The 23,883-nt window shown below is 34.5% G+C and overlaps 2 protein-coding genes across 6 annotated transcripts; both read right to left on the bottom strand.

Moving 5' to 3' along the window:
- Positions 1 to 849: 849 nt before the first annotated feature.
- On the bottom strand, positions 850 to 9,862 carry LOC106138728 (uncharacterized). 4 transcript variants are annotated; one of them, XM_013339988.2, is made up of 13 exons: positions 9,733 to 9,862; positions 9,378 to 9,628; positions 8,474 to 8,612; positions 7,494 to 7,723; positions 6,633 to 6,743; positions 5,761 to 5,861; positions 4,976 to 5,076; positions 4,419 to 4,484; positions 3,520 to 3,631; positions 2,831 to 2,957; positions 2,303 to 2,371; positions 1,984 to 2,069; positions 850 to 1,002 (listed from the first exon to the last, which is right to left on the bottom strand). In XM_013339988.2, the coding sequence occupies exons 2-12, from the start codon at positions 9,433 to 9,435 to the stop codon at positions 1,987 to 1,989; spliced, it is 1,197 nt and encodes a 398-aa protein (XP_013195442.1). In that variant the 5' UTR covers positions 9,436 to 9,628; positions 9,733 to 9,862; the 3' UTR covers positions 850 to 1,002; positions 1,984 to 1,986. The 4 variants fall into 4 exon arrangements, with proteins under 4 accessions (XP_013195442.1, XP_060810497.1, XP_013195443.1 ...); XM_060954514.1 differs by having other exon boundaries at positions 9,378 to 9,790; XM_013339989.2 differs by having other exon boundaries at positions 1,984 to 2,066; positions 9,378 to 9,790.
- A 3,056-nt stretch (positions 9,863 to 12,918) lies between these two features.
- LOC106138727 (collagen alpha-1(III) chain) lies at positions 12,919 to 23,389 on the bottom strand. Of its 2 annotated transcripts, XR_009657560.1 has the most exons (10): positions 23,117 to 23,389; positions 22,724 to 22,920; positions 22,176 to 22,295; positions 21,681 to 21,879; positions 21,144 to 21,251; positions 20,061 to 20,132; positions 19,553 to 19,681; positions 17,947 to 18,086; positions 14,024 to 14,103; positions 12,919 to 13,080 (listed from the first exon to the last, which is right to left on the bottom strand). XR_009657560.1 is itself a non-coding variant. In XM_013339986.2 (9 exons), the coding sequence occupies exons 1-9, from the start codon at positions 23,203 to 23,205 to the stop codon at positions 16,946 to 16,948; spliced, it is 1,065 nt and encodes a 354-aa protein (XP_013195440.1). In that variant the 5' UTR covers positions 23,206 to 23,388; the 3' UTR covers positions 16,475 to 16,945. The 2 variants fall into 2 exon arrangements, 1 of the variants encoding a protein (XP_013195440.1); XM_013339986.2 differs by lacking the exons at positions 12,919 to 13,080; positions 14,024 to 14,103 and adding an exon at positions 16,475 to 16,956 and having other exon boundaries at positions 23,117 to 23,388.
- Between the last annotated feature and the right edge of the window lie 494 nt (positions 23,390 to 23,883).

Below are 23,883 nucleotides of genomic sequence, written 5' to 3'. Positions count from 1 at the left end.
GCCTTTTTCGACAGTTTCTTACCCGTATTTTTAGATCTATCTATCCCGTAAGGAATAAGTACAGATTTGTTGTGGCATGGTTATAGGAATAAAGTAGGTTGCCGCAGTGAGCGTTGTGGCGTCCCCACATTGTACCACCGTGGAAGAGCAGCATCATACACGCATGCCGTGGGTTCTTGTTCAAGAAACGTTTTCTTCACCACAAGACGAAAAACATGTAAACAAGTGGTGTAAGGCCTACATGGTGTATGAAACCACCATCTCTAGCTTCTTCATAATACGTAGGTACATAATTAAAAACCTTTACACGCTTTCATTCAAAATGTACCTATAAAGCCCACCCGCGCGTCTCTGCTTTCGTTACATAGAAATGTCAACTTAAAAGAATTCAAAAAAGTAAAAAATCAATCACTTCCTAGACTTTAATCCGTCAACACAGATTACAAACATCAAAACCAACTAAGCAAATAAAATATGGAAATATTGTACAACTAGTAGAAACACACAGCTTTTTATGTAAAATTGAACAAAATATTCAAGTATGGGGTTGCTACAAACGAATTCGTCTACGAAAATGGCCAAGAGCGCATCGGGATCATCGAAACAGGGAAGTGCAGCGAAGCCCAAAAAAGGTGGTGGTGGTGCTAATATATCCTTATCTCTTAGCGACCCTAAGCTACATGGAGTCCTGCTGTTAACGCTGCTGGCAATGTTAGCGTTGCTACTGTGGATGGGGTTGAAACGGGGTGCTCTACGAAGCACCCGTAGGCGATGCTCATAGGCTTCCTCAATCCAGACCCTGGACCGGAAAATGTAATTATTTTGTTTAATTTTGCAAGGAAACAATGATTGGTTACATACATTTATTTTCCACTAGTACATGAAACATTTTTATCAAAGTGTTTTATTATATGTATTTTAATTTTAAAGACAATTCAGTGCACACATCTTTTCTACGAAAAAAAGATATAATTTCTTGTATTCACACTTCTGGGTAGATACCTGAAACAAATAAATAATTTTGATTCAGAACAGAACATCTTAATTATATTATACCATCTGACTGTCACCAGACAGTCATATTTCTCACTTTGCGTCTTCCCAGTTGCACCGACAACCTATGCTCTTTGGGTATAATTACTACTAGTGCTGATTAGAGATCGCAAAACCTTATTCGTTATAGCAGCCAAATGATAGTCTAGCTTTTCTCGTGCGTGCGGATTCCCGAACTTTGCAGCCGCGATTTGAAAAACGACAGAAAATAAGAAAGTGATGTTATTTTATTTGTTACCCATGAGTTTCCCGGGACCACTACGCGTCTGCCCTCGGATGTGAGAAAAGGCGACTATGGAATTAATCTATACATAAATCTAGTGCAACCATCCATGCTAATCTAGTGGCGAAGAACATCAGTAACAGTTCCTTTTCCCGAGATACTTTTTCAAGCTTTTGAACTATATATAAAAAGTTACCTTTAAATACTGTGACTATTAACTATGTCTAAGCGTCATCGAATCAGGTGGTCGAATTGGTAAGGTGACCGATTAAAATGCGTGATGCGCAAAAAGGCCCCGTTTCAAATCCCACCTCTGCCATGTGCCAATGACTATTTTCGAAGTTATGTACATTAGTTTCGTGTGAAAGCCTGAATCACCCAATCCAGAATCCATGGTCAAGGGCGTGACTATAGCACGAACGAAGAAAACTATTGCCACTGTTTTCCGTAAGGGATATAGACGTGGTATGGTATCTGTGCGTATCTATCATCAACGCAAAGCCCAAACTTCCAGCAAGTTTCGGTTGGTCACAAAAAAAAGACTGTAATTTATTGTTGTGCTTCCCGCACATAAAGTATTTCCCGAGATTTCCCTAAAAGAGAAATAACAAAACTTTTTGCAGACGAAATCGCCCAGTCTTGTTCGCTCGTTTTTGTTTCAAACTTCAATAAGTCTTATTAAAACCGTTATGAGTTGAAGTACTTACACTCTACTCATTATTAGCAGCAGGTTCATCCCAATTGCCGCTACCATTTTCCCAATCAAAATCTTGATTTTCCTCGCCACCAGCTTCTGAGAAAATGATATGGAAAATTTTAAAATTTTTTAATGTAAAAACATATTTAAAATAGTCACGGAATTATCTGTCAAAGCTATAGTCAAATATTACACAATACCACACACCAGTGTGAAGTGGTCTTTCCTCAATAAAATTAAGTCATCAACATAACTTTTGTACCTACAAAAGTTTAATATTCGTTATTAAATCTGTACGTATGACCCTAAAGTGTATCATAAAGTTTTACCTTCATTTTCAGCCACTTCTTCATCCCCTTCTTCCTGTTCTTGTTCTGCATTCTCATTCATGTCTTCATCTAAATTAAAATCCATACTTATATTACAAATGCGAAATTAAGTTTGTTTGTTACATCTAAGTTAAACCACTTAACCGATCTGCATGAAATTTTGCATAGGTACATATAGTATAGTATAATAGATACACAAAGAAGGATAAAGGGTACTTTTAACGCTGGCGGAGCCGCGAGTGAAAGCTATTTTATTATATAAAAAAAAAAAACTAGAGCGCGAGGCTACGCTCCTTCATACTTAATATTACAAAGAGAAAAGATTTGTATTTTTGTTTGTAATAATAAACTTAAATATCACTGGTCTAATTTAATGATACTTCTGATGTTTGATGTGAAATATGTTTGAAGCTACATTCTATCTTAAACCAAGCTGAACGTGGTTTTTCAGTCTTTTCAAGACTGTTGACTCTGTCTTCCCCGCAAAGGATATAGATGTGATTATAGTTTGTATGTTTGCTGCCTTACCTTCAACAGCGGCGGGTTGGTTGTCGGCCTGGCCCGTCATCATCTTCAATATGTGCTGCTTTTCCTTAGTCAGATGTTTTTTTCCATTCAAGTGCATCGTCATTTGCTCAGAGCACGTCACAGACGTCTGAAAAGATTATTGTGATTTTGTGGTTTTAAGACAAAATATCAAATGGCTTACATTTATTTTTAAGAGACTTTGCGCCCTCGACAAAGTCTGCGAGTCGTGAATCGAACCACCGCAACCTGCATTAGGTGTTCTATTGACAAGTCTAAAGTCTTCCATACTCTCTCTATCACTTCTTTATCTCGGAGATAGAGACGGAGAAGATAAAACATATGCCTGGTCAAGGTTCGTGAATGAGCCTCCGAGAAAATGTCGAGAGGGAAACCTTGCGGAGACCTAAGAGATGACAATGAAATTTATAAATCGGTTCGGACTTGTCATATCCGCAATTGATCTAATCACTTAACAAATACAATATTTGTTTTGCTTCAAGTTTGACAATAATTCTTCTCACATTTTACCAGCTACTGTCATGCAAAATTTACTCATGGGAAAAAAATAACTGCATATTGGACCAATTATTATTGCGAATTTGACTTAATGTGAATTGGACTTTTTTAACATCGTTATCCAATCGCGTTTCGACGAAGTTTCATTCAAACATTTGTAAAAAAAAAATTACCTTGCAAATGTCGCAATATAGTTCGGGCGAAATGGCCTTAGATTTGGTTTCTTCCTTTGGCCCGTTCTCTTCGGATTTCAGGTGTTTCTTCTCGCGACGAATAAGCATCTCCCTATTTATAAATAATAATAATAATAACAAATATAAATTATTTTTTCTAATACCAATATACTTTCTTTTTATTTCTAAATTATATCCATGTCACTAATTTAAATCAATACCTCTTCCCCATCTGAAGATGGCGTTAGAGAAAATATCAATAGTGTACTCAGCATCTTCTCCTTCCTGGCTATAGTCCCATCATATTTTTACAAGTGACGCCCATCTGTCATCCGTTACCTTTGCAGGGGAACCTAACCCGCATTGAATCTTATGGTTACACATCCAGTTGCCTGAATGTGCAGGTTTCCTCACTATGTTTTCCCTCACCGTAAGAACATTGGTTAGGTATCAAAAGTGCCGTGTGGTTCCTGGCACCAATACAAAAAAAGAATAGGACCACTCCATCTCTTTCCCATGGATGTCGTAAAAGGCGACTAAGGGATAGGCTTACCAACTTGGGATTCTTTTTTAGGCGATAGGCTAGCAACCTGTCACTATTTGAATCTCAATTCTATCATTAGGCCAAATAGCTGAACGTGGCCATTCAGTCTTTAGGTATCAAACTAATGTACATAACTTCGAAACTAGTCATTGATACATTGCCGCGGTGGCATTCGAAATGGTGCATTTATGCAAAACCGCGTTTTGATCAGGCACCTTACCGATTCGACCAACGACGCTCCTTACTCTACTCGGCATATACTATCTCAATTAAATAGTTGAGAATGAATGAAAAAACTACTAAAGGGTTATTTTTCTTATGTTGGAACCATAAAAATATACTAGAAATAACTCACAGTCTATTCTCCATTCCGCGTTGGAGTAAAAATGTATTTTTGGCTAGTTTACGTCCCTCGACGATACTGCAAACAAATAAAACAGGTAATGTAAAATACTGTCAACTCACATTATAATCTTTACGCAACTAGACAAAATCGCAGCAACTAAGTAGATTGTAAACACCACATAATAAAAATGTATTCTATTTTCTGCAATTTGTAGTAAGTATGTCATCAAATTTAACATCGGTTGTATCCTCAACACTCTGGAGAGGAGCCCGGGGTATGCCCTTTTGGATCCTGAATTAGGTGAGTCAGATTTGTACCCAAAGCGACACCCATCTGACCTCCGCAACATTTTCAGGAGAACCGAAAATAGTTATTGGTACATGGCCGAGTGGATTTGAACCTGTGCTTTTTATGTGAATCACGCATTTTAAGCGTGCACCTTACCGATTCGATCACTAACGCTCTACGTTGTTTTACCGATCGTATTGATAGAATATTAGCCGATGTCTCTGCGACACAATTTGACAAAAGTTTTAGGATCTTCTTAATAATGAATAAATACTTACGCCCGATGGGGTTTTCCTGCATAATGGGTATCGGCATGACTTTTAGATGTGATGTGGACATCACACAGCTCGCAGTACAGGTCGCGGGACTTCACGGGGGGCTAGAGAACAAAAATAGTGCAACAGGATAAAACTACAGAAACATATCCCTGCGGGTCTGCCGTCTGGCAACATTAACTACTCCTTAGCCTACTACCAACCAACTACTAGTACCAGCTCACACAAGTAATCATGCTGAAATCTCAAAATATAACTTCTGGGCCCTATATAATTCCGGAGAACTTAACTTGGTATGAACGAAAACAATTAAAATCATAATATTATAGACGGGAGATATTAATTAATAGTCCCAAAAAATTAGACTGCTGCAAATTATGTTCAATTTTATACTTTGGTATTTTTCTGAATAAATTCAAAATAAAACACCAGAAAATGGTAATTTTTAGTAAAAGTAATATACACATGAAATGAACCTCGGCGTTATTTTAAACGCAGAGTCAGACAACTTGTCCCAATGTAAGTTTCTATTTTGACGAAATAGTTCACATAACATTCACTTGATTTTTATTGCCAACAGCCGTCATAGTAAAAGTAACTTTACTATAATGATGTAGACAGTAGCACAAGTGAACATATCAGCAAACATCGCGTTACACAGAGTTAAATTAACGTGTGTAACATAGAGAGGGGATCGTCATCTATATTTAACAGGATAATTGTCATGTGAACAAGTGTTATCGGCAAAATACCTACTGAAACATTACATTGTCAAATTGTCCATTTACCTCTTTACGCTGCTGAAATTGCCCTGGCCCCCCCATTTGTTGGTTGGAGAGCCACTTTCTTTGATTCTTCAGATGATTTTTCGAAACATAATGCATTCGTGCTGCAAATAAATATTATTATACACTTTGATCAACTCCCATTCATCAATTTATTTAAATTTGTAAGATTTGTTTAAAAAAGAAATGAAATAGAAATAATTCCAACATCCACAAAATATTACAAATGCGAAATTACCTAAGTTTGTTTGTTTTAGGTCGAATACACGAGCTGAGCTACTTCATAGTATATTTTCTCTCGCGGCGTTACGTCGGGGTATGAATAAATCAAATGTAGGTATATAAAAGAACTTCCACGTGCAGCGGCAAAGAGAAGCACCCGAAACTAGTGTATGGTTTAGTCCGACGCATCCTCAGAAACAAGCGGCAGTCGAAGAGATTATAGATTAGATTCAAAATTTCTAATTGTTTGAAGTTCATCACAGCGGCGAAAGCAAAGATATCGTATCATCGTATGTCGAGGCTATAAGACCAGTCTTTGTTCCGTTAATATATTAACTTTTGATAACCGCCTCTGTGGCGCAGCGATAGTACGCTTGTGTGTGACACCGGAGGTCCCGGGTTCGAATCCCGGCCAGGGCACGATGAGAAACGAACTTTTTCTGATTGATCTGGGTCTTGGATGTTTATCTATATAAGTATTTAATATAAAATATAGTATCGTTGTGTTAGTATCTCGTAACACAAGTTTCGAACTTACTTCGAGGCTAACTCAATCTGTGTAATTTGTCTCGTATATATTTATTTTTTATTTATTTATATATGACATGCAGGTAAAAACGAGTAAGTAAATAATGAACAGATCTTCAACTTACACATAGATAAAGTATCCAGACTTATTCCACATAATCCACAATAGGTGGGCTCGATCAACATCAACAATGCTCTGGGCAAGTTTCTCAAATTCTCTTTAGCAACTCCGCATCCTAAAAAAAATAAAGCTTTAAGGCAAATAATCGCCGGCAATAGCTAGTAATAATTAATAATTTTCTATCTGTTCATAAGTCTGCCGTCCTTATATGTGTCATATGTATATTCTTTTACAACTAAACTGCTGGACCGGTACATACATACATATATATATGGTCACGTCTATATCCGTTGCGGGGTAGATAGAGCCAACAGTCTTGAAAAGACTGAATGGCCACGTTCAGCTATTTGACTTAATGATAGAATTGAGATTCAAATAGTGACAGATTGCTAGCCCATCGCCCAAAAAAAGAATCCCGAGTTTGTAAGCCTATCCCTTAGTCGCCTTTTACGACATCCATGGAAAAGAGATGGAGTGGTCCTTTTCTTTTTTGTATTGGTGCCGGGAACCACACAACTATTAAATAAGGTTAGTTATTTATCCAATATAACATGACAGAGCCAACAGTCTGGAAACAACTAAAAGATCATGTTCAATTTAGTCTTACATGGTCTACACTTTTAATTTGATATCTCAGAGCCAATCTACGGGTATAAAATATAGAGTGTTATGGAAAGTGTGTTTCAATCTGCTAAGAACAAACAAATATTCTAAAAATGTGAATTCCCTTAAATTATTTGGTGATTGACTAGAAGAGATCTCTAATGGAATAAGTCTGCTGTCATTGTAGACATGTCTTTTATGTTTTGTGGTCTCTTTCTTGTACCATAAAGTTATTAAGTACAATAAAAATAGTTATACATACTAGAAAGAAATCTAAGAACTTTATTTTCAACTCTGAAGGTTGGAGGGCCATCTGGTCCAAAGCCTCTGCCCCACCCAAAGTTAGGACCCATAGGGAAATTAGGCCCAGGACCATAACGTGGCATGGGGCCAAAACCTAATTCTGGTGGTGGTCCCATTGGTGGACCAAATTCTCCCTGCGGACCATATCCTCCTCTATAATTTCCATAGGCATTCTGGTAGTGCCTATTTCTGTAACAAATAATATTTATATAAACCAATAAATTTTGTCCTACTAAAACATCATATAAACATAAAATGCCAGAGGTAGAACCATAAAACCATGCCTAAACAAGCAAACAGTGATGGAACAACAGGTGAGACAGACCAGTCTGAAGCCTAAAAGGGTATAGACTGATAACATCTTCCACTTTCCACGATCCCTGCATACTCCTCTCATTTCAATCAACAATAAACTTTCATAACGCTTTATCATCATTCATACTCTTGTCTAGACCTTTCACTAAGTCATCTTGAATTTGATCAAGATATTTGTCTTCAACTACCTTTCAACATTTGCCACAGTACTTCTACTTACTTATCACAAAACGCTGTTATATGCTTTTTCTTAATTTTTATTTCTCAAATTAACACCTTATTTTCTGAATAGAGTATATGCCCACAGCTCCACTTGCATATAATGAAAAGTGTTTCTTAGTGTATACCTATATCAAAAGTAGTTACTTAGATATAGATACAACATATATCTGCATGTTTAATTCCAGCCCAATTGGTTTAGTAGTGTAGGTGGGCTGTGCATTAACTGACTGTGCATCACTCAGTCAGCCACCTTCGTGTTAATACATAATTTTTTTTACAAATTGTGCAAATAAAAGGTGTTAATTCTGCAAAATTAAATTAGCAATAGTGTGTCATTTAGTGAAATCATTTTTGGTATCCTATACAATAACAGTGCAGTTTACTATATTAAATAATTGTTACCTAAAGTTTCCTGGCCCAGCTCCTTTGAATTTGTTATTTTCCCTGACCGGTGGAACAAAATTATCTTCTATGAAATCATCACCCTGTTCATCATCACCCCTGCCATCATTGTTAGACGCATTCATGTTGTTAGATTGGTCTAAAATGAAATCAATAATCAAAATACATATATAATAAAGAGGTAAAGTTTGTAACTTCATTATTTGTTTGTAAAAGCTAATCTTCTAATAATAATGGACCTATCTTCATAATTAGGTATATCACCTTTCACCATCAAAGAGGTACATTTGACCACTACCATGTCATTAGTAACAAATAAATAAAATGTGTACGTATGTATGTTTATTAGACTTTTTCAATCAGGACAGATCTAAATTTATTCAAAAAGTCATGTTATGAAACCAAGTCCAATAAATGAAACTTACTAGGTACCTACATGAGACACAGTATATGATGGTATGACTGTCTTCTGGAGACATAATTATAAAGAAGAGAAGGTATGCAAAAGAATCAGTGGTTGAATCAGTAAGGTGCCTGGTCAAAATGTGTGAGGCGCAGGAAGACACTATTTCAAATCCCAACTTGGCCATGTATCAATGACTATTTTCAAATTTATGTACATTAGTTTAAATTTAACCAATGCTCTTATGGTGAGGGAAAATATTGTAAGGAAACCTACACATTCAGTTAACTGGATGTGTAACCATGAATCCAATATGGGTTAGGCTTACCTGCAAAGGTTGCACAGGTGAAATGGGAGTGGCTTCAAGTAAAAACCTGATTCACCCATTCCAGGATCCATGGTCAAAGAGACTTTCCAGAGTGGACGCAACCGGGACTAAAGCCAGAAGGAAAAGGAAGAAAAGGTATGCTGCCTAGATGATCATCAGAACTAAGCACTCACCGCCCGGATTTTTCTTTACACCAACCAAGGTTATTGTAACTTCTTGGACGTCAGACATTGCAATTGCAAGTACGTAACAATAACGTAATAAACAATACAAGATCTTGTACCGAATTTTCTCAGAAAAGTTAGAGTAACTATAACTTGAATAATGTACCGTTTCCGTGCTTATTAAAAGTACAGTTATCGTTTGTAATCGCACAGGTAAGTAAACTCTGATACCAATAAAGTGGCAATAGATCTTACCGACACTGAAACCGAAAACAACAGGCAAATCAACTTTGTAGCTTTACTCTAACCAATCTCTCTCTCTCTCTCTACCAAAGAGTAAATAACCGAAACGCTATATTTCTACCTCTAAGTACGTAAGCAAAGGAAACAAATTGATGAATGGCATTTGGTGAAATAAAGAATAACGTGCACTAGTGTTGCTGCCGTTGCTGCAGTCAACTGTCAGTCGATTCCTTAGAATATCAAATCAATACGATTCAAAATAAATACTCGGTTAATATTCTACTACCATTCAATAAAAATATGACAAATCCATTTTAGTACCTACCTGAAGTTCTGACACGTTCCGAGGATATTATATATAAGAAATTCTTCATATAGGTCAGAATAACAAACATCAGCATAATCGATGATCGTGAGAATCAAGGTTAGAACTAAAGTAACTGCAGTTTTGATAAAATATTCCTATCCAATGAAAATTTTGAATATTGAATAATATGAAAAACCTTAATATGGAATGAAAACTTCTGATCTCAAGAATTTGTTTACTCCACTAAAGAGATGGGTCAATGTACAGACCAAAGTTCTTGACAGCAGGTTTGTATGGTATCATGACGCCATTGTACACAGGCAGGAGGAGCAGAAGTAAAGTCTATTTTACCCCGTTGTTAACCACTACCTGCTATTATTACCTGATATTTAGATGCGTTGACAAGTATACCAAAATTTTGTGACCAGTAAGAAATTTAATAATAAGGTATTATATTGCACGTTTAAATTATTATGTTATGTGGTCCCTGGCACTTAAGAATTGGACCACTTCATCTTTTTCCCATGGATGTCGTTAAAGGCGACTTGGGGAATAAGTTCGGTTTTTCCGAGACTGTTAGCTCTGTCTACCCCATAAAATACATGATTTTATATATTGTCAATCATTATGAAAAGGTATAATAATATGTACTTATATTTTTATGTATGTAAATATGTGTTTCATATAGGAATTTATGATTAATTAGAATATTTATAAATAAAACATTCGAGCTTCGCTTGCATGATGACGCAATGCCCAACTGATTTATTGTCTTGTATGGCCGTTACAAACTGTTAGTCTCTCTCTTGACAATGACATTGACACTAATATGACACAATATGTAAATGTATTAAGTAACCATTACACATATTATTAGTATCTCTCAATCTTATTTTCGGTTTTTAATGGAGAATGTCACATCCCTAGTTCAAAGTCAATAGATAAAAAAGATCAAGATGTCAGTGGCCATTTGCATTCATAAATCATTTTAGTATTCACTTCATTCATATCATAGAAGGCGCTGCACAGACCCGGGACACTATTGTTCCGATGTATGAGCATAGCGCTATTGTCGTACGCCCTAGTTGGCTTTAATAAATGTCTAGGTAAAATAGAACACTCAATGGTTCACCGTTTAGATTTTAGATCCTTTATATACAAATAGCGCTAGTTCGCTGTGTCCGTCCCTAGTGATGTGCCTAAGTTAATGTCGACAAGCTAGGGATGTACCTATTCGATATCGAAAAGCTGCTAGGGTTTCTTATGTTTTGTACTTTTATTATTTAACAATAATATATAATAGCCATAGAAGAGGTATCAAAAGGATCATATAAAAATAAAAACAGCTGATAAATATCAAATCCCTAGATCAAGTTTGCAACGGTGTCTTAAACAAGATTTTGTAAACCTTTTTTTCCTGAAGTAGATGACATAGCTAGTGTCCTACTAGAAGACATTAAAACTAAATTACCAAGACCAAAGACATGCAATAAAACAAAACGTGGTAACTCTAAGTACACATTTGATTAGCCTTTATGGGTCATAACTAATTTAAGATAAGTCGTGATATATTTAAGATGTTTTTATTTGTTGTTACTATGTTTATTTTTGGAGTCTATTATAGATATACATAAAGTGTTTTACAGGCCATGCCGCCATTTTGAGGACATCATGGGATCGCATGGCCATGCCTTAACCTCCCACAGGGTGTGCCCATATCTCCCTACCATTGGGCATTTTTGACTTAATTTTTCAATTACCTCCTAATGTTGAGACTGATTATTATTATAAGAAAGTTCTTTATAAGATATCATAGCCAAATTCTTTCACATGTAGATGTTGTCACAAGACTTAAAAATTTACATCTATCAAATTACATTTAAATTAATTGTATACAGGGTGACTTTTAATTCAACTGCATAAATTTAACTGTTAAGTGTACTCATCTAAAGGATATTTAAAAACGTTAAAAGAAAAATATCGGTTCATATTTCAGAAAGTACGAAAAAAAATAAAAGTATCAAAATCCACGATCCTAAATACGTAATATCACCCCGGCCGGCGGAAAAGCGACGCGTAAGATTCAGAGGTCAACGACACAATTCATTCAGCTAAGCGATCTCGACAACTCTGTATTTTACTTGATTAGTTACTAGAAAAATAATTTATTTTTCAGACATTTATTAACATGTTTAGTTTTAATTTCTTTTTGTAGTATTGGTTTTTAATAAAGCGTGTGACGTAGTTTTTGAGGGTTTCTTAAATGTGAAAATGATGACGTTTAATTTAAATAAAAATAGGCTCAAACAGCTCAGAAGCATGGGTATAGTCTATGTTTAAAAGGATGCAGTTGTTTTAAATGTCATCCTGTATTATTTTGTCACTTATTGACTTAAGAAACTTGGTACTATTGGCCATGTGGTTCCTAGCACTTTAAAATTGGTCCACTCCATCTTTCAATGTATGTCGTAAGAGGCGACTAAGGATCTTCTAAAACTAAGGATCATTAACTTGAGAACTTCTTCTAGGCGTTGTGCTAGACTAGGTTTTTGGAAAGGAAAAGTAAATACGCATTTATAAACGTATTTATACTCTATTTAAAGATTTGTGGTTACTGCAGGCAGGAATATTCCTTCACGTGGACAAGACACCAAAGCTCGGACAAACACTAAAGACTTTAACCAAGGCACATGTCTTCTTTTTTTGGTTAACTTTAGAGTTGGAAAGGGGAAGATGATATCATTCTCATATATTATTCAGATTACTATATACTATTGGCACATAGTAAGCTTCCTCAACTTAGAGGAAGTAGAACTTCGTAATGATCTAATATCGGTAAGGTTCCCCAGGGAAAGTCAGGCGAAGTAACTTCACGGATTGATAGAGGATGACTTGGTTGGTAAATACCTAAAACTAAACAACAACCCATATCTGATCCCAAGCTGTAAAGGCAAGACAGGACAGTTACTTTTTATAATAAAGACTAAAAGAAAACCCAGCTTGTAGTCACGATATGTTTAATCAAAAAATATATGTAGTCACAAAACTTATGTTGACACTTTTCTCAAAATATTGATTTTTTTTTTCCAATGTAAACCTACATTGGATTAAGTGCACCCTCATTTCCAGGCCGTCGACACTGCCCTTCATTACATACCGAACCTGGAAATTAAAGATTTTTTGATAAGCAATTATAGATATAAACTTCATACAACCTCTTTTCAACATTTCAACACGTAATCAACAATCACCAAACTAAGAGAAAATGCGGGAAAAATAAATCATATAATTAACACATCATAAAACAAGTAGATAAACATACAGATATATACAGGTCAAACTGAGAACCTAAATTTTTTTAATCTGTTGATTACATAAGTAGTTAAAAATCCTGAATTTAAATTTATCATCATTTAATTTGTAAATCATTAACAATCGATATAATTTTCTTCCTTCAAATTGAAAAGGGTGTCATTTTTAATACACTAACGAATTATTTATTTGTGTAAAAAAAGAATGGTGGCCGCAGGTGCGGGACCTGACATGCGGAATCTGTTGGTGGTAATCTGTGGTACGGATATGTATTTCCTACTAATATTATTAATGCAAAAAATTGTAAGAATGCATGTCTGTTTGTTTAATATTACTCTTTAACGCAAAAACTTCGGAACACATTTCATTTTAAAAATCCGCCTGAAACTTTGCAGTAATATAACATAAAATATAAATATATAGGGGAAAAATTACACCGATTCATTTAGCCTCGAAGTAAATTTGTTAAGAAACTTGTGTCACTAGATACTAACTCAACGATACTACATTTTTAAATAAATAAATATATAGATGAACATACAAGACCTAAGCCAATTAGAAAAAGTTTGTTATTCATCAAGCCCTGGCCGGGATTCGAACCCGATCGCTGGTGTCACAGACAAGCGCACTACCGCTGCCCCAAAAAGGCCGTCAAAAAATTTTATAACGTAAGTTTCACTACTCTTAATGGGTACTCATAATTGTAGGCGTACTTCAATTTCGCGTGATGTTTGAAGACAATTTTTTTAGATTCGGTATCGGTCGAGTAATACCAAATCAGAATATTGCTCACCTGTTTCTTCAGCAGGGTTTTCATAAACTTCCGGGTCTGAATGTAAACTTTTAACCATTCAAGTTTCTTTTATCCTTAGCCTGTAATTTAAATATAAAGATTAGGCTTTATAATACTTATATTGAATCAAATCAAAACAAAAAATGAATTATCACTATAGACCAAGACTGCCTATGAAATCAGTTTAATTATTACGTACGATATCCTGATTAACAAAGAGAGGTTACAATACATATAAGTCACTAGGTATTTGAAAAGACCCTATCATAATATTTGAACCTGCAGGAATTCTGAAAACAACATATAAAATATTATAAAATGAGCATGAGCCAAATAAAGTTCTAGTTGGTTGTTAAATAAATCCTAATAATTGTGCAGATAAACTGTAAATTTACAGCAAAACCACAAAGGTGATTGAAACAGTGACAGGGTCTTTTATTTAAAAATATCTTGTTTGAATATACCTTGTATAATATGCAAGTCGATTACTACTCTACGTTAATTCATCTATCTTTAAGATAAGAAGAACAAAATTTTACATTTTGTACTTGCAAAATTGTACGTACATACTTTTTTCCTACTAGGTTTGATTGTCAGCTTTGTCAGCCCAGATATGACATCATTATTTTGTCACTAATATCATACAAAAAAATTATCAACATGATCTAACTACAAAAAATCATCATGCTTATTTCTATGGTTTTGTGTTATTTATTTCAAATGAATCAATTTCAAATAACCAATCTATCTCAAATGAATACTTAGTAAGTATATTTTCATTATTTATATTTAATATGCAAAGGTATAATGCATTGGTTTACTTAAAAACTACTCATTTCCTCATCATGTTGTCACCTCAGTAATAAATGGTTAATATTTGCGTTGAAGTCGTTACCTTATGACCACAATTCGTTTAATTTAAATCACTTGAACTGTCAATATTATCAGCATCTATCATAAAAATGGTGTAAGAATTTGTCAGAATACTTGTTACCTTGTCTTTTAAAGTCTTCCAAGATATTTGGGACCTTTATTGCGCTGGCGCTTCACATGGATGCTGGACGCTAATCATCTCATTTTAAATAATAGCCAATCTATATGTATAGCTTCAATTTTTAAATTCTTGACGCCTAAGTTAGAGTATATATAATTATATAAGTTCGCTTGTATAAGTTATATATACCTACTAGCTGTCCCGGCAAACGTTGTTTTGCATTTTGTGGGTATGAAAAATAGATGTTGGACGATTCTCAGACCTACACAATATGCTCACAAAATTTCATGAGAATCGGTCAAGGAGGAGTACGGGAATATACATTGTGACACGAGAATTTTATATATAAATAGCACACATTTAGTGTTTTAAGTCTTTCTTATTATGTTCAGGCTTCATTTAGCAGTGCTATAATTGTCCATGTACTCATAATGTTATTAAAGACTTGTATTGTTTATTGTATTACAGCTAATTGGTAAATATAGCGGTTAATTTTCACTGCACAGCTGTGTGATTGAATACCGCCACCCAACTATGAGATTAATTTTGTGTACAGTGCAGTCTAAATAAATGTTATATTATTTTTAGAATTATCGCTGCTTTCTCAAAACTGAACCGTTGGCATAATCTTAATTCTAATTGATCCAAAGTTACTTGGGCGTCGTCTAATTTTAGTGGAAAAATGTTTAACTTTAGCCACTCGATTGATTGCGTTTAGTTTTGTGGTTCAACTGCGGATTTCATCAATTTAATGCTAAATGTGCAATTTTTTATAAATATAAATTATATAAATAACACGTAATGTTAATCAAAACCACAAAGGCTGAACACTGAACGGCTATTTTAACCACTTGTCTGTAAAACATTTAAAACTCAAATACCGAAAATACTTAAAATTAATTACGTATTTGATTTCCATGAAAAATATAAAACTATTATCTCATCGCATGACTAAAAGCGGCAAAAGAAATATATCGGCCGTACTATAGCAAAGTTTATTTCTAAAAATTACTTATTCAAGAGAACTTTAGGTATTATAACGATGTTTCCAATATTTTACGATAGTTGTATGATGGCTCTCTCAATACTACCTATTATCCTGGTATCTTAAATAATTAACTTTAATGGTACATTTATGTGACGATATAAAAAGCTTCGCTGAAGCCTTAACCTTATAGTTCTGCTAAAATACGACACAATCATGTCCTAAAAGGATTATTAATAAAGGGTCGTATTTTTTATCACTTTTAATGTTTTCTATGAACTATCAATAAATCATTTAAATACTGAACCTGAAAGAAATCATGCTTTATTAATTTGTCGAATTTTGATGAAAAAAATAAGTTTCTTAAAAAATCTAAGTAAAAAAAAGGAAATTACCTGTAATATCCATTATTTTCATGTGAGTATCTCAATGATTAGGAACCAAAACGGTATTTAGTAAAAAAAAAAACAGGTTCTGTATTTTACACCCTTAGAAAAGTTTTATTATCATTGTGGTCTTTAAATAAATTATACACATAGCATTTCATAATTTTATTACGAATTGGGTCCTCCTTATTTTCTAAAACATGGTAATATTTTACCATAGCTACAGTTGGCTTTCGTAATTTTTTAGTAGTATGTAATGTTATACACTTAAAATCTCCAAGTTCTAGGTAGCCATTACAGAATCAAATAGAACAGAACTATGAATTGTATTACTATAATTTAAATAAAATATGAACTATGTATGCTTGTCATTCATTAATAAATTTGTCACACTCATTCTCGTTCCCATATATAAAACTGAATTCAAGATAACATTAGATTTCCTAATTTACATACTAATTTTAATTCTATATCCAAATGCTTCAACAAAATGTTCCAGCTATTATATTTTGTGTGTAGTAGTTATGGACGATTAAATTCTGTTATATTCAAACAGATCACCAACTGCCTGTAATGCAAACAATTTATAAACATGTTTACATGAAATTAAAAACATCATCTTTGTTACGTATTGTAATGATTATGCAATGTTTTTTTTTATCATTATTTATACCATGGCCATTTCCTTAGTCTGTGAAATGTAGTCAAAAACATTGATTTTTCACTTTTATTTTTTTTCATTTGATAACTACATGTAGCTTGTTTTCCTAGAAACTTGATAAATAAGAAACTACCATAGCATACATTTGCCTTTGAATCATAGTATGTACTTCTTAAAGATTCAATAATATTTGTGACATGTATTCTCCAGATTTTCTTATATAGGTTTCAGTAAATCTATATTTTTATTATCCTTACAACCATTAAAACACTAGCATACCTAATAAATTATAACATTTCGGTATAGGGTTAAATCCCTTCTATCCTTTAAACTCCAATTGAATTTGATTCCAAAAAATATATAAATGAGCGCCATTTATTTTTACTTCTATAATGTATACACTATTTTTATATTTGACAGTCCCAATCTTATAATAAGTTACTCCCTCTATTACTCCATAAAATAATAATTATAAAATTAATGGTGGCTAACTATATTTTCATATATAATATTGTATCTAATAGCCATTTTTGATTGGATTGATAATTATAATCCTATGAATCTTATATGTATATTCCTTTCTTAAGAAATTGGTTATATCTATCGGATATATTATTTCGAATATACATATACCTAGTTCTTAAACAATAAATGCATAACTGCAACTAGCATAGGCAATTGGATCATAAAAATTTAAATAATATAAGTCAATAAAAATGTCATATTGTACTTGAGGCTCTAGGAATAATGTGTTGTCGTCGAGCGCGTACAGTATTCTGCGCTAATCTAAAGCTAAGCTGGCAAATAATCTAGTAAGATGCTGAAAAAGACTTATATTATTTCGAATTCTATGGGGACCAAGAGTTGTTTGTTACTATCAATATTCGGTGTACTCACCATAACTGTTGTTATACTGCGGTTGCGGCTGCTGGTAGGAGTTGTAAGAAGGTTGCGAGTAGGAGTCGTAGGCGGGGGCGGCGCCTCCGTAGGCGGGCTCCGCAGCACCGTATCCCGCGTCTCCCGCGCCACCGTGCCCACTACACGCGAATAAATAATGTTACAACTTAAACTTATTAGAAAGAAAAAAAAATAATTAATTGGTTTTGCAATCTTCTCTTCACCAAAATCATGTTTCAAATTTAAGATTTTTTTGGTTCCCTCTTAAAATTTTAATAAAAAATATCCACAAATTATGTTTTGCTTGACAAAACCTTAAGCAGCTTCTAAAGTTATTAATTTTTCAATATGCAGCCTTGAAATAAAGTTTTTAGATAAATTGTTTGCTGTTTGTTTAAATTGTTAGACAAGAGAAGGTGTGTAAATTTAAATTAACATACAAATAACTGTTTTAGAACTGATAAAAAGAATTCCAAAAAATATAAAGAGGCAAAAATTATTAATATTTATTAAATATCATTCTAATATTTTTTTTGTCAAAGCCTTCGATAAAAAAAAACTAGATACACAGTTCCATACAAATTGGAAGAAAATAATGTCCGAACTGCAATACGTACTTAGACATTAGTATATCACTCCAAGTATTACGAAATAAGTCTCAAAAAGTTAAATCAAATTTAAACCTTATCAACGTGTAATAAGGTTGAACATAAAACCTATTTAGTTTGTTACATATTACCTTTGGTTTTGAACACAAGATAAAGAAATAAATTATTATGACACTCGCTGCTACGTAGAACAAGGGATGAGTGGAGGGAGATACCTTTGTTAATTTTGAAAATATTTTATCTGGGTGGATACCAAATAAAAATGTCTTAGTAAAAAAGTTATAGATATTGTTTAGGTTGACTTCAATATCTTGCTAAGAAATGACGATAGCAATATATAAAAAAAAATGACTCTTTCCCAATTATGTTGTTTTGCGAAACTGTATGTTTGAACGTTTTTAAGTTTGTATGTACTAGTTATTTGCATAAGTAGTTTTTATGTAGTATTGAATGTTTGCATTATATACATTGCAAGTTAAAAGCTTGTAAAAAAGAATTAATAAATAAAAAACAACAGCGTCTCTATTAATTTTAGAACAGAGTCATCGAACAACCCTAGCAAATGATGCTGAAAAACAATAGTATGGATATTTAAGTTCATTAGTGTCTATTCAATTTTAAGGGGTTTACTATTGCCGAATGTAATAAATATAAACTAAAATAATGTCTTAAAAGGTTTTTTAGCATTATTAAAATATAATGGAATTTCATGGACATTGTATTAATAACAAAAGTATTTATCTAAAAAATAACACTCCATATTCCTTTAACGTTCTGGACGTGTGATTTTTACACTTGGAACGGACGAATGCTACTGAATGAAAAGGTAACCCAAAACGTCGAGTGGGTGGTCATTTGGTAAGGACACTTTTCTGTTGTGGATTGTGTATCTAGTTTTTTTTTTATACTTGATCGAAGGTTAAAGCACATTTAACTTTGTATTTATACTTAATTATCCAAATGTTGAAAACGTTTTTGAATAGATGTAAGGAACTCACCCATAACTATCATTTTCATATCCACCTTGCCCACTTGTTGAATAACCATAATTTGAGCCATATGTACTGGAGTTATAGCTAGTATTTCCTTGAGGCACAGGTGCGGCATAGTTATTCCCTTGATAAGAGCTACAACACATGAATTCAAGAATCAGGAAAGCTTATGACAAAAATATCTTTAATAAATACTTTGTGAACTCAGAATTTACATTATCTGCATATTTGTTTCAGACGGCAATTCCTATATGTTGTTTGTCATCATGATTTTAATATCTTCTTCCTCCTGGCTTTAGTCCAGTTTACAGCCCCATTTCACTCTGCAGCAGAGCCCGGGGTATGCCGTTAACCATGGATACTGGCTTGGGTGAGACAGGTCTGGAACTGTTGCCCAAATGTGCAGGTTTCAACACAAAGTTTTTCCTCACAGTAAGCATTGGTTATGAGCAATTATTCTGATATTGAAAACCAAATAAGTCATAATTAAAATAAGTGGTTAAATTAAAATTACCTGGGTGTACTATAAGATGGCTGAGCATAAGGATCTGCTGCTGGTTGTTCATATGGTTGGTATCCCGTATGCCTAAGAAAAAAATTAAATGTTTTTATGGAATTGTACAAACTTAACTTACATAATAAATGCGAGATTGGTAGATCAGATTGTTGTTTATCGTCATGTATGTATCAGACGGCACATTCCTATCGTGTATTGGATCATCATTTAGGTATTGACGACTCAAAGCTAAATTTAAAAAAAATATCTGATAGTATAACTTTTTATACCTGTATTACCACTGCCTATTATGTATGAAGATGAAGAGAAATAGTTTATTCCACCACTTCTTCTATACACTTATGACTTATTACGTTGACTACAAGTATTGAACAGCCTAATTCATCAATCTCTTAAGAACCTGTTAACTAAGACGTTGATTAAGACTTAAGCAGTATCAAAAATATTGTTGGTCATAAAACCAGTTAAGTCGTGTTTTAATTTAACATATCTTATTTTTTTTTAAGCCTGGCAATAGCATGGTATTTTTAACTTTAGTGGTAGCTATCTGGCTGTAGAAGTATTTTTTCGTACAAAAAGAAAGAAATAATGCATGCCACTCACTTTTTTAACTTCAAAACTTAATTTTTTTACCAAACATTTATAAGTAAGTTGAGTTTAGTTTGTATATTAGTTATAAATTTGGGTAGCCTATGAAGTGCCTACTTCATTATTATGGATAATTTTATGTTTGACCACCTCTTGAGTTGACCACTGTTATTTGTTCTCGTATACGATTTACAATTGCTTCCCTATAATTTTTATAAATTTATATTTTATCTTAAATTTCTCATCATCGTGTTTTAACATGGAATCGCACCTTGCCTAATAAACTTACTCGAGAATATGTAAATTCCTCATTATCCAAATCTCGCTCAATATTATAGTCATCGAAATCAAAATAATTCAATTTAAGAATTGTGAGTAAAAATAAAATTGACACGAAACGAAAGACAAATTCCAAAAAATTATGTTGTTTAAACCCTTAAACAAGTGTCCAAGGCTGTTTAATTTTTCTATTTGGAATAGTTGAGGACTTACGATGGCGGTCCATATCCGTTGGCCGCCGGAGATCCACCGTGTGGGGCCGGCACCGGCTGGTACGCCGACGGCGGCGGTCGTCCGCCACCGCCTCTGGGACCGTCGAACCTAAATAAATCATATTTCAACAATGAGGTGAGAACCTTAAGATGCCTAGTGCAATAGAACATACTGCAGTATTTACTGTTATAATTTACAGCAATATGTATTGCAACTGATTGATTGTAATATTTTACCTTACAATGTTTAACAAATACCTAAATGTGCAACTATGTATTTCATCATTCTTCTTCTTTCGAGTCATAAGTAGCTAATTTTTAAGCCATTACAAGTTGAAAGGATCTGACTGATCCCATCGCTTTACTGACTGGACTGTCTTGTAGTTTGTTGCCAAAAGTCTTAGACCAAGGGTGCATCAGATGTATAAAAATGACTTAAATTTGTATTAAAAAAGAGAACTAATGATATTGCTTCTTTATTAAACTATTGTGTATTGTTTCCTGATGTTTTCTGCTTAGATAAATTAAAACAACTAACCTTCCTCGTTTTGGTGGTCCTCCAGGTCCACCGTGCGGAGGTCCACCGCCCCGTTTGAAGCCGGCCGGCGGGTGCGCGGGTGGCAGGCCAGGCGCCGGCGCGGGCGCGGGTCGCGGTCCGGCCGGTGCCGGGCCCGGGAGCCCGCCTCCGAGCGGGGGGCCGCCCGGGGGCGGACCGTGACCGCCACGACCTCCGCGACCTACATCATGTCATTTCTTAAGTAATATCCTGATCTTTATTATCTTAGTCCATAGGACAGTACAATACAGATGGCAGGCTGGGTCAGATAAAAGCCTAAAAAATTGGGATTTGAATAGAAATATAGAATACATTAATATTAGAGCTAATTAACCCATATTAACCAGGAAGTTGCCGTTTTAGAGCTTACCTCAATTTAATATCTTAATCACCTCCCAAAGACAATATTTTTAAATAGAACATTGACAATTAATTCAGTTCATAATAACAATTATTAGTTTAAGGTTACAAGTTTACCTCTCATGGGCATTCCTCCACGACCACCTCCCCTGTCACCACGTTGACCAAAGTCCCCTCTTCCGCGACCTCCTCTTCCTCGCATGCCTCCAGGACCTCCACGATTATTAAAACCACCTCCTAGACAAATTAATTTGAACATTAGGGCTTTGAATATTTGACTCCACTAAGATCTAATGTTTTACCAATACTACAAAACATATTTGATTTTTAAGGTTCTGTAGCCTTTTTACATCAATCTATATGTATACATAGATGAATATGCAAAGGACTATAATGTCACAACAATTTTATTAGGACTCTTATCCATACAAGGATAACATCTTGATGGTATTTTGTAAGTAACTCAATTTGTTTCATGAGCCTATAGCAGAGATATAAGCCTAAAGCAAGCAGTTAAAAAAAAATGATTATATTAAACAAAATTTACTATGCACAATGGGCTATAAGAAGTTAAAGTGACAACCATATTTTATGAACAAATAAAAAATTATGATTTTTAAGTATATAAATCAGCAGCTTTATGAAATAATAGCTAAAATACTCACTTTGTGGAGGTCCTCCCCTCGATTCTATTGTGGGTACTGGATGTGGCCCAGGTCCTTGAGGTCCTGGAGGAAAACCCCTACCGCCTCTGTCTCCACCACCGCCTCTCATTGGTCCTCCTCTAAAACCACGTGGTCCTCCTCTACCCGGACCGCCTCTTGGAGGCCCTCCGCGACCTCTCATGCCGGGTCCACCGCCACTAAAATGAATCATCATCAATTTAAACCAGGAATCAATTATTATGATAATGTATACCTATCGCAAAAGTGTGGGAACTTATAAAATCACATATTTGATAACCCTAATGGGGACAGGACAACCTAACCTAATTTCATCGTAAATCTCCTCGAAGTAACTTATAACTTAACAAAAAGATAGTTATATACAATATTTACCGGCCACGCATGTCAAATCCTCCACGACCTCTTGGCCCAGGAGGACCACCACGTCCTCCACCGCGAAAACCGCGGTTTGGCCCATCCATAATTTGATTACACAGTAACTACTTTAAAAAAAATGCGCTAGTTTTAAGGAATATTTTAAGTTTATAATTGTGTTTTTAAAACAACTTTGTTAAGTAGCAAATTTTTTGTTTCCCACTATTCCATGTAAGCGGCGCGCCGACTAAAAATCAAAATGGCGGAGTATATGCCTCCTAAGCGATTTGGCACGGTCAACCAACGCCAAGTAGTGATGTGCATCTTTATTGAATCGTATCAATCATTCCTCAGTCGACGATGGACTATCTCTTAAACCACTATTACACCATTCGCTATTCAACAAGCAATGTTAAGACTGTCTGAGAGTCTAGCTAGTCTGACTGCACGCTATTACAATAGTCTAAACAACGAGTGCTTGCTCAGTCAGTGTACAGCACCTGTACTTTCAGAACCCCAAAAATGGTCCTAGACTCCGTAGCACTTGCTGTGTTAGTGTTAAATAGTGTTGTAATCATCCAACTTATGAAACTACCTCCAACTAGCTGATGAGCTCTTTTTTATATTAAATTAAGTCAATATTCAAAAGGAAGATAACCTGTATGTAGATAATTGTGAACCCCTGCAATATCTTTTCCTAGGTGCCGTGTGTTTCTGATTACGTTAAAATAGGACTACTCCATCTCTTTCCCCTGAATGTCATAAGTAGAGATCGGATAATCAGA

This window comes from Amyelois transitella, chromosome 4 (assembly GCF_032362555.1).
Source record: "Amyelois transitella isolate CPQ chromosome 4, ilAmyTran1.1, whole genome shotgun sequence".
NCBI lineage: Eukaryota > Metazoa > Arthropoda > Insecta > Lepidoptera > Pyralidae > Amyelois > Amyelois transitella.
This window is presented reverse-complemented; position numbering and strand designations above follow the sequence as displayed.

Bases quoted from the DNA above. Each gene is read 5' to 3' on its own strand.
- LOC106138728 (XM_013339988.2), bottom strand. From the start codon at position 9,435: ATGTCTGACGTCCAAGAAGTTACAATAACCTTGGTTGGTGTAAAGAAA. The intron at 5,862-6,632 runs GTAAGTTGAAGA...ATTTATTTGCAG, and splicing joins TCTGGATACTTTATCTATGT to CACGAATGCATTATGTTTCG. The intron at 2,372-2,830 runs GTAAGGCAGCAA...ATTTTAATTTAG, and splicing joins CCAACCCGCCGCTGTTGAAG to ATGAAGACATGAATGAGAAT.
- LOC106138727 (XM_013339986.2), bottom strand. From the start codon at position 23,205: ATGGATGGGCCAAACCGCGGTTTTCGCGGTGGAGGACGTGGTGGTCCT. The intron at 22,296-22,723 runs GTGAGTATTTTA...TAATTTGTCTAG, and splicing joins GAGGGGAGGACCTCCACAAA to GAGGTGGTTTTAATAATCGT. The intron at 19,682-20,060 runs GTAATTTTAATT...CATGTGTTGTAG, and splicing joins CCATCTTATAGTACACCCAG to CTCTTATCAAGGGAATAACT.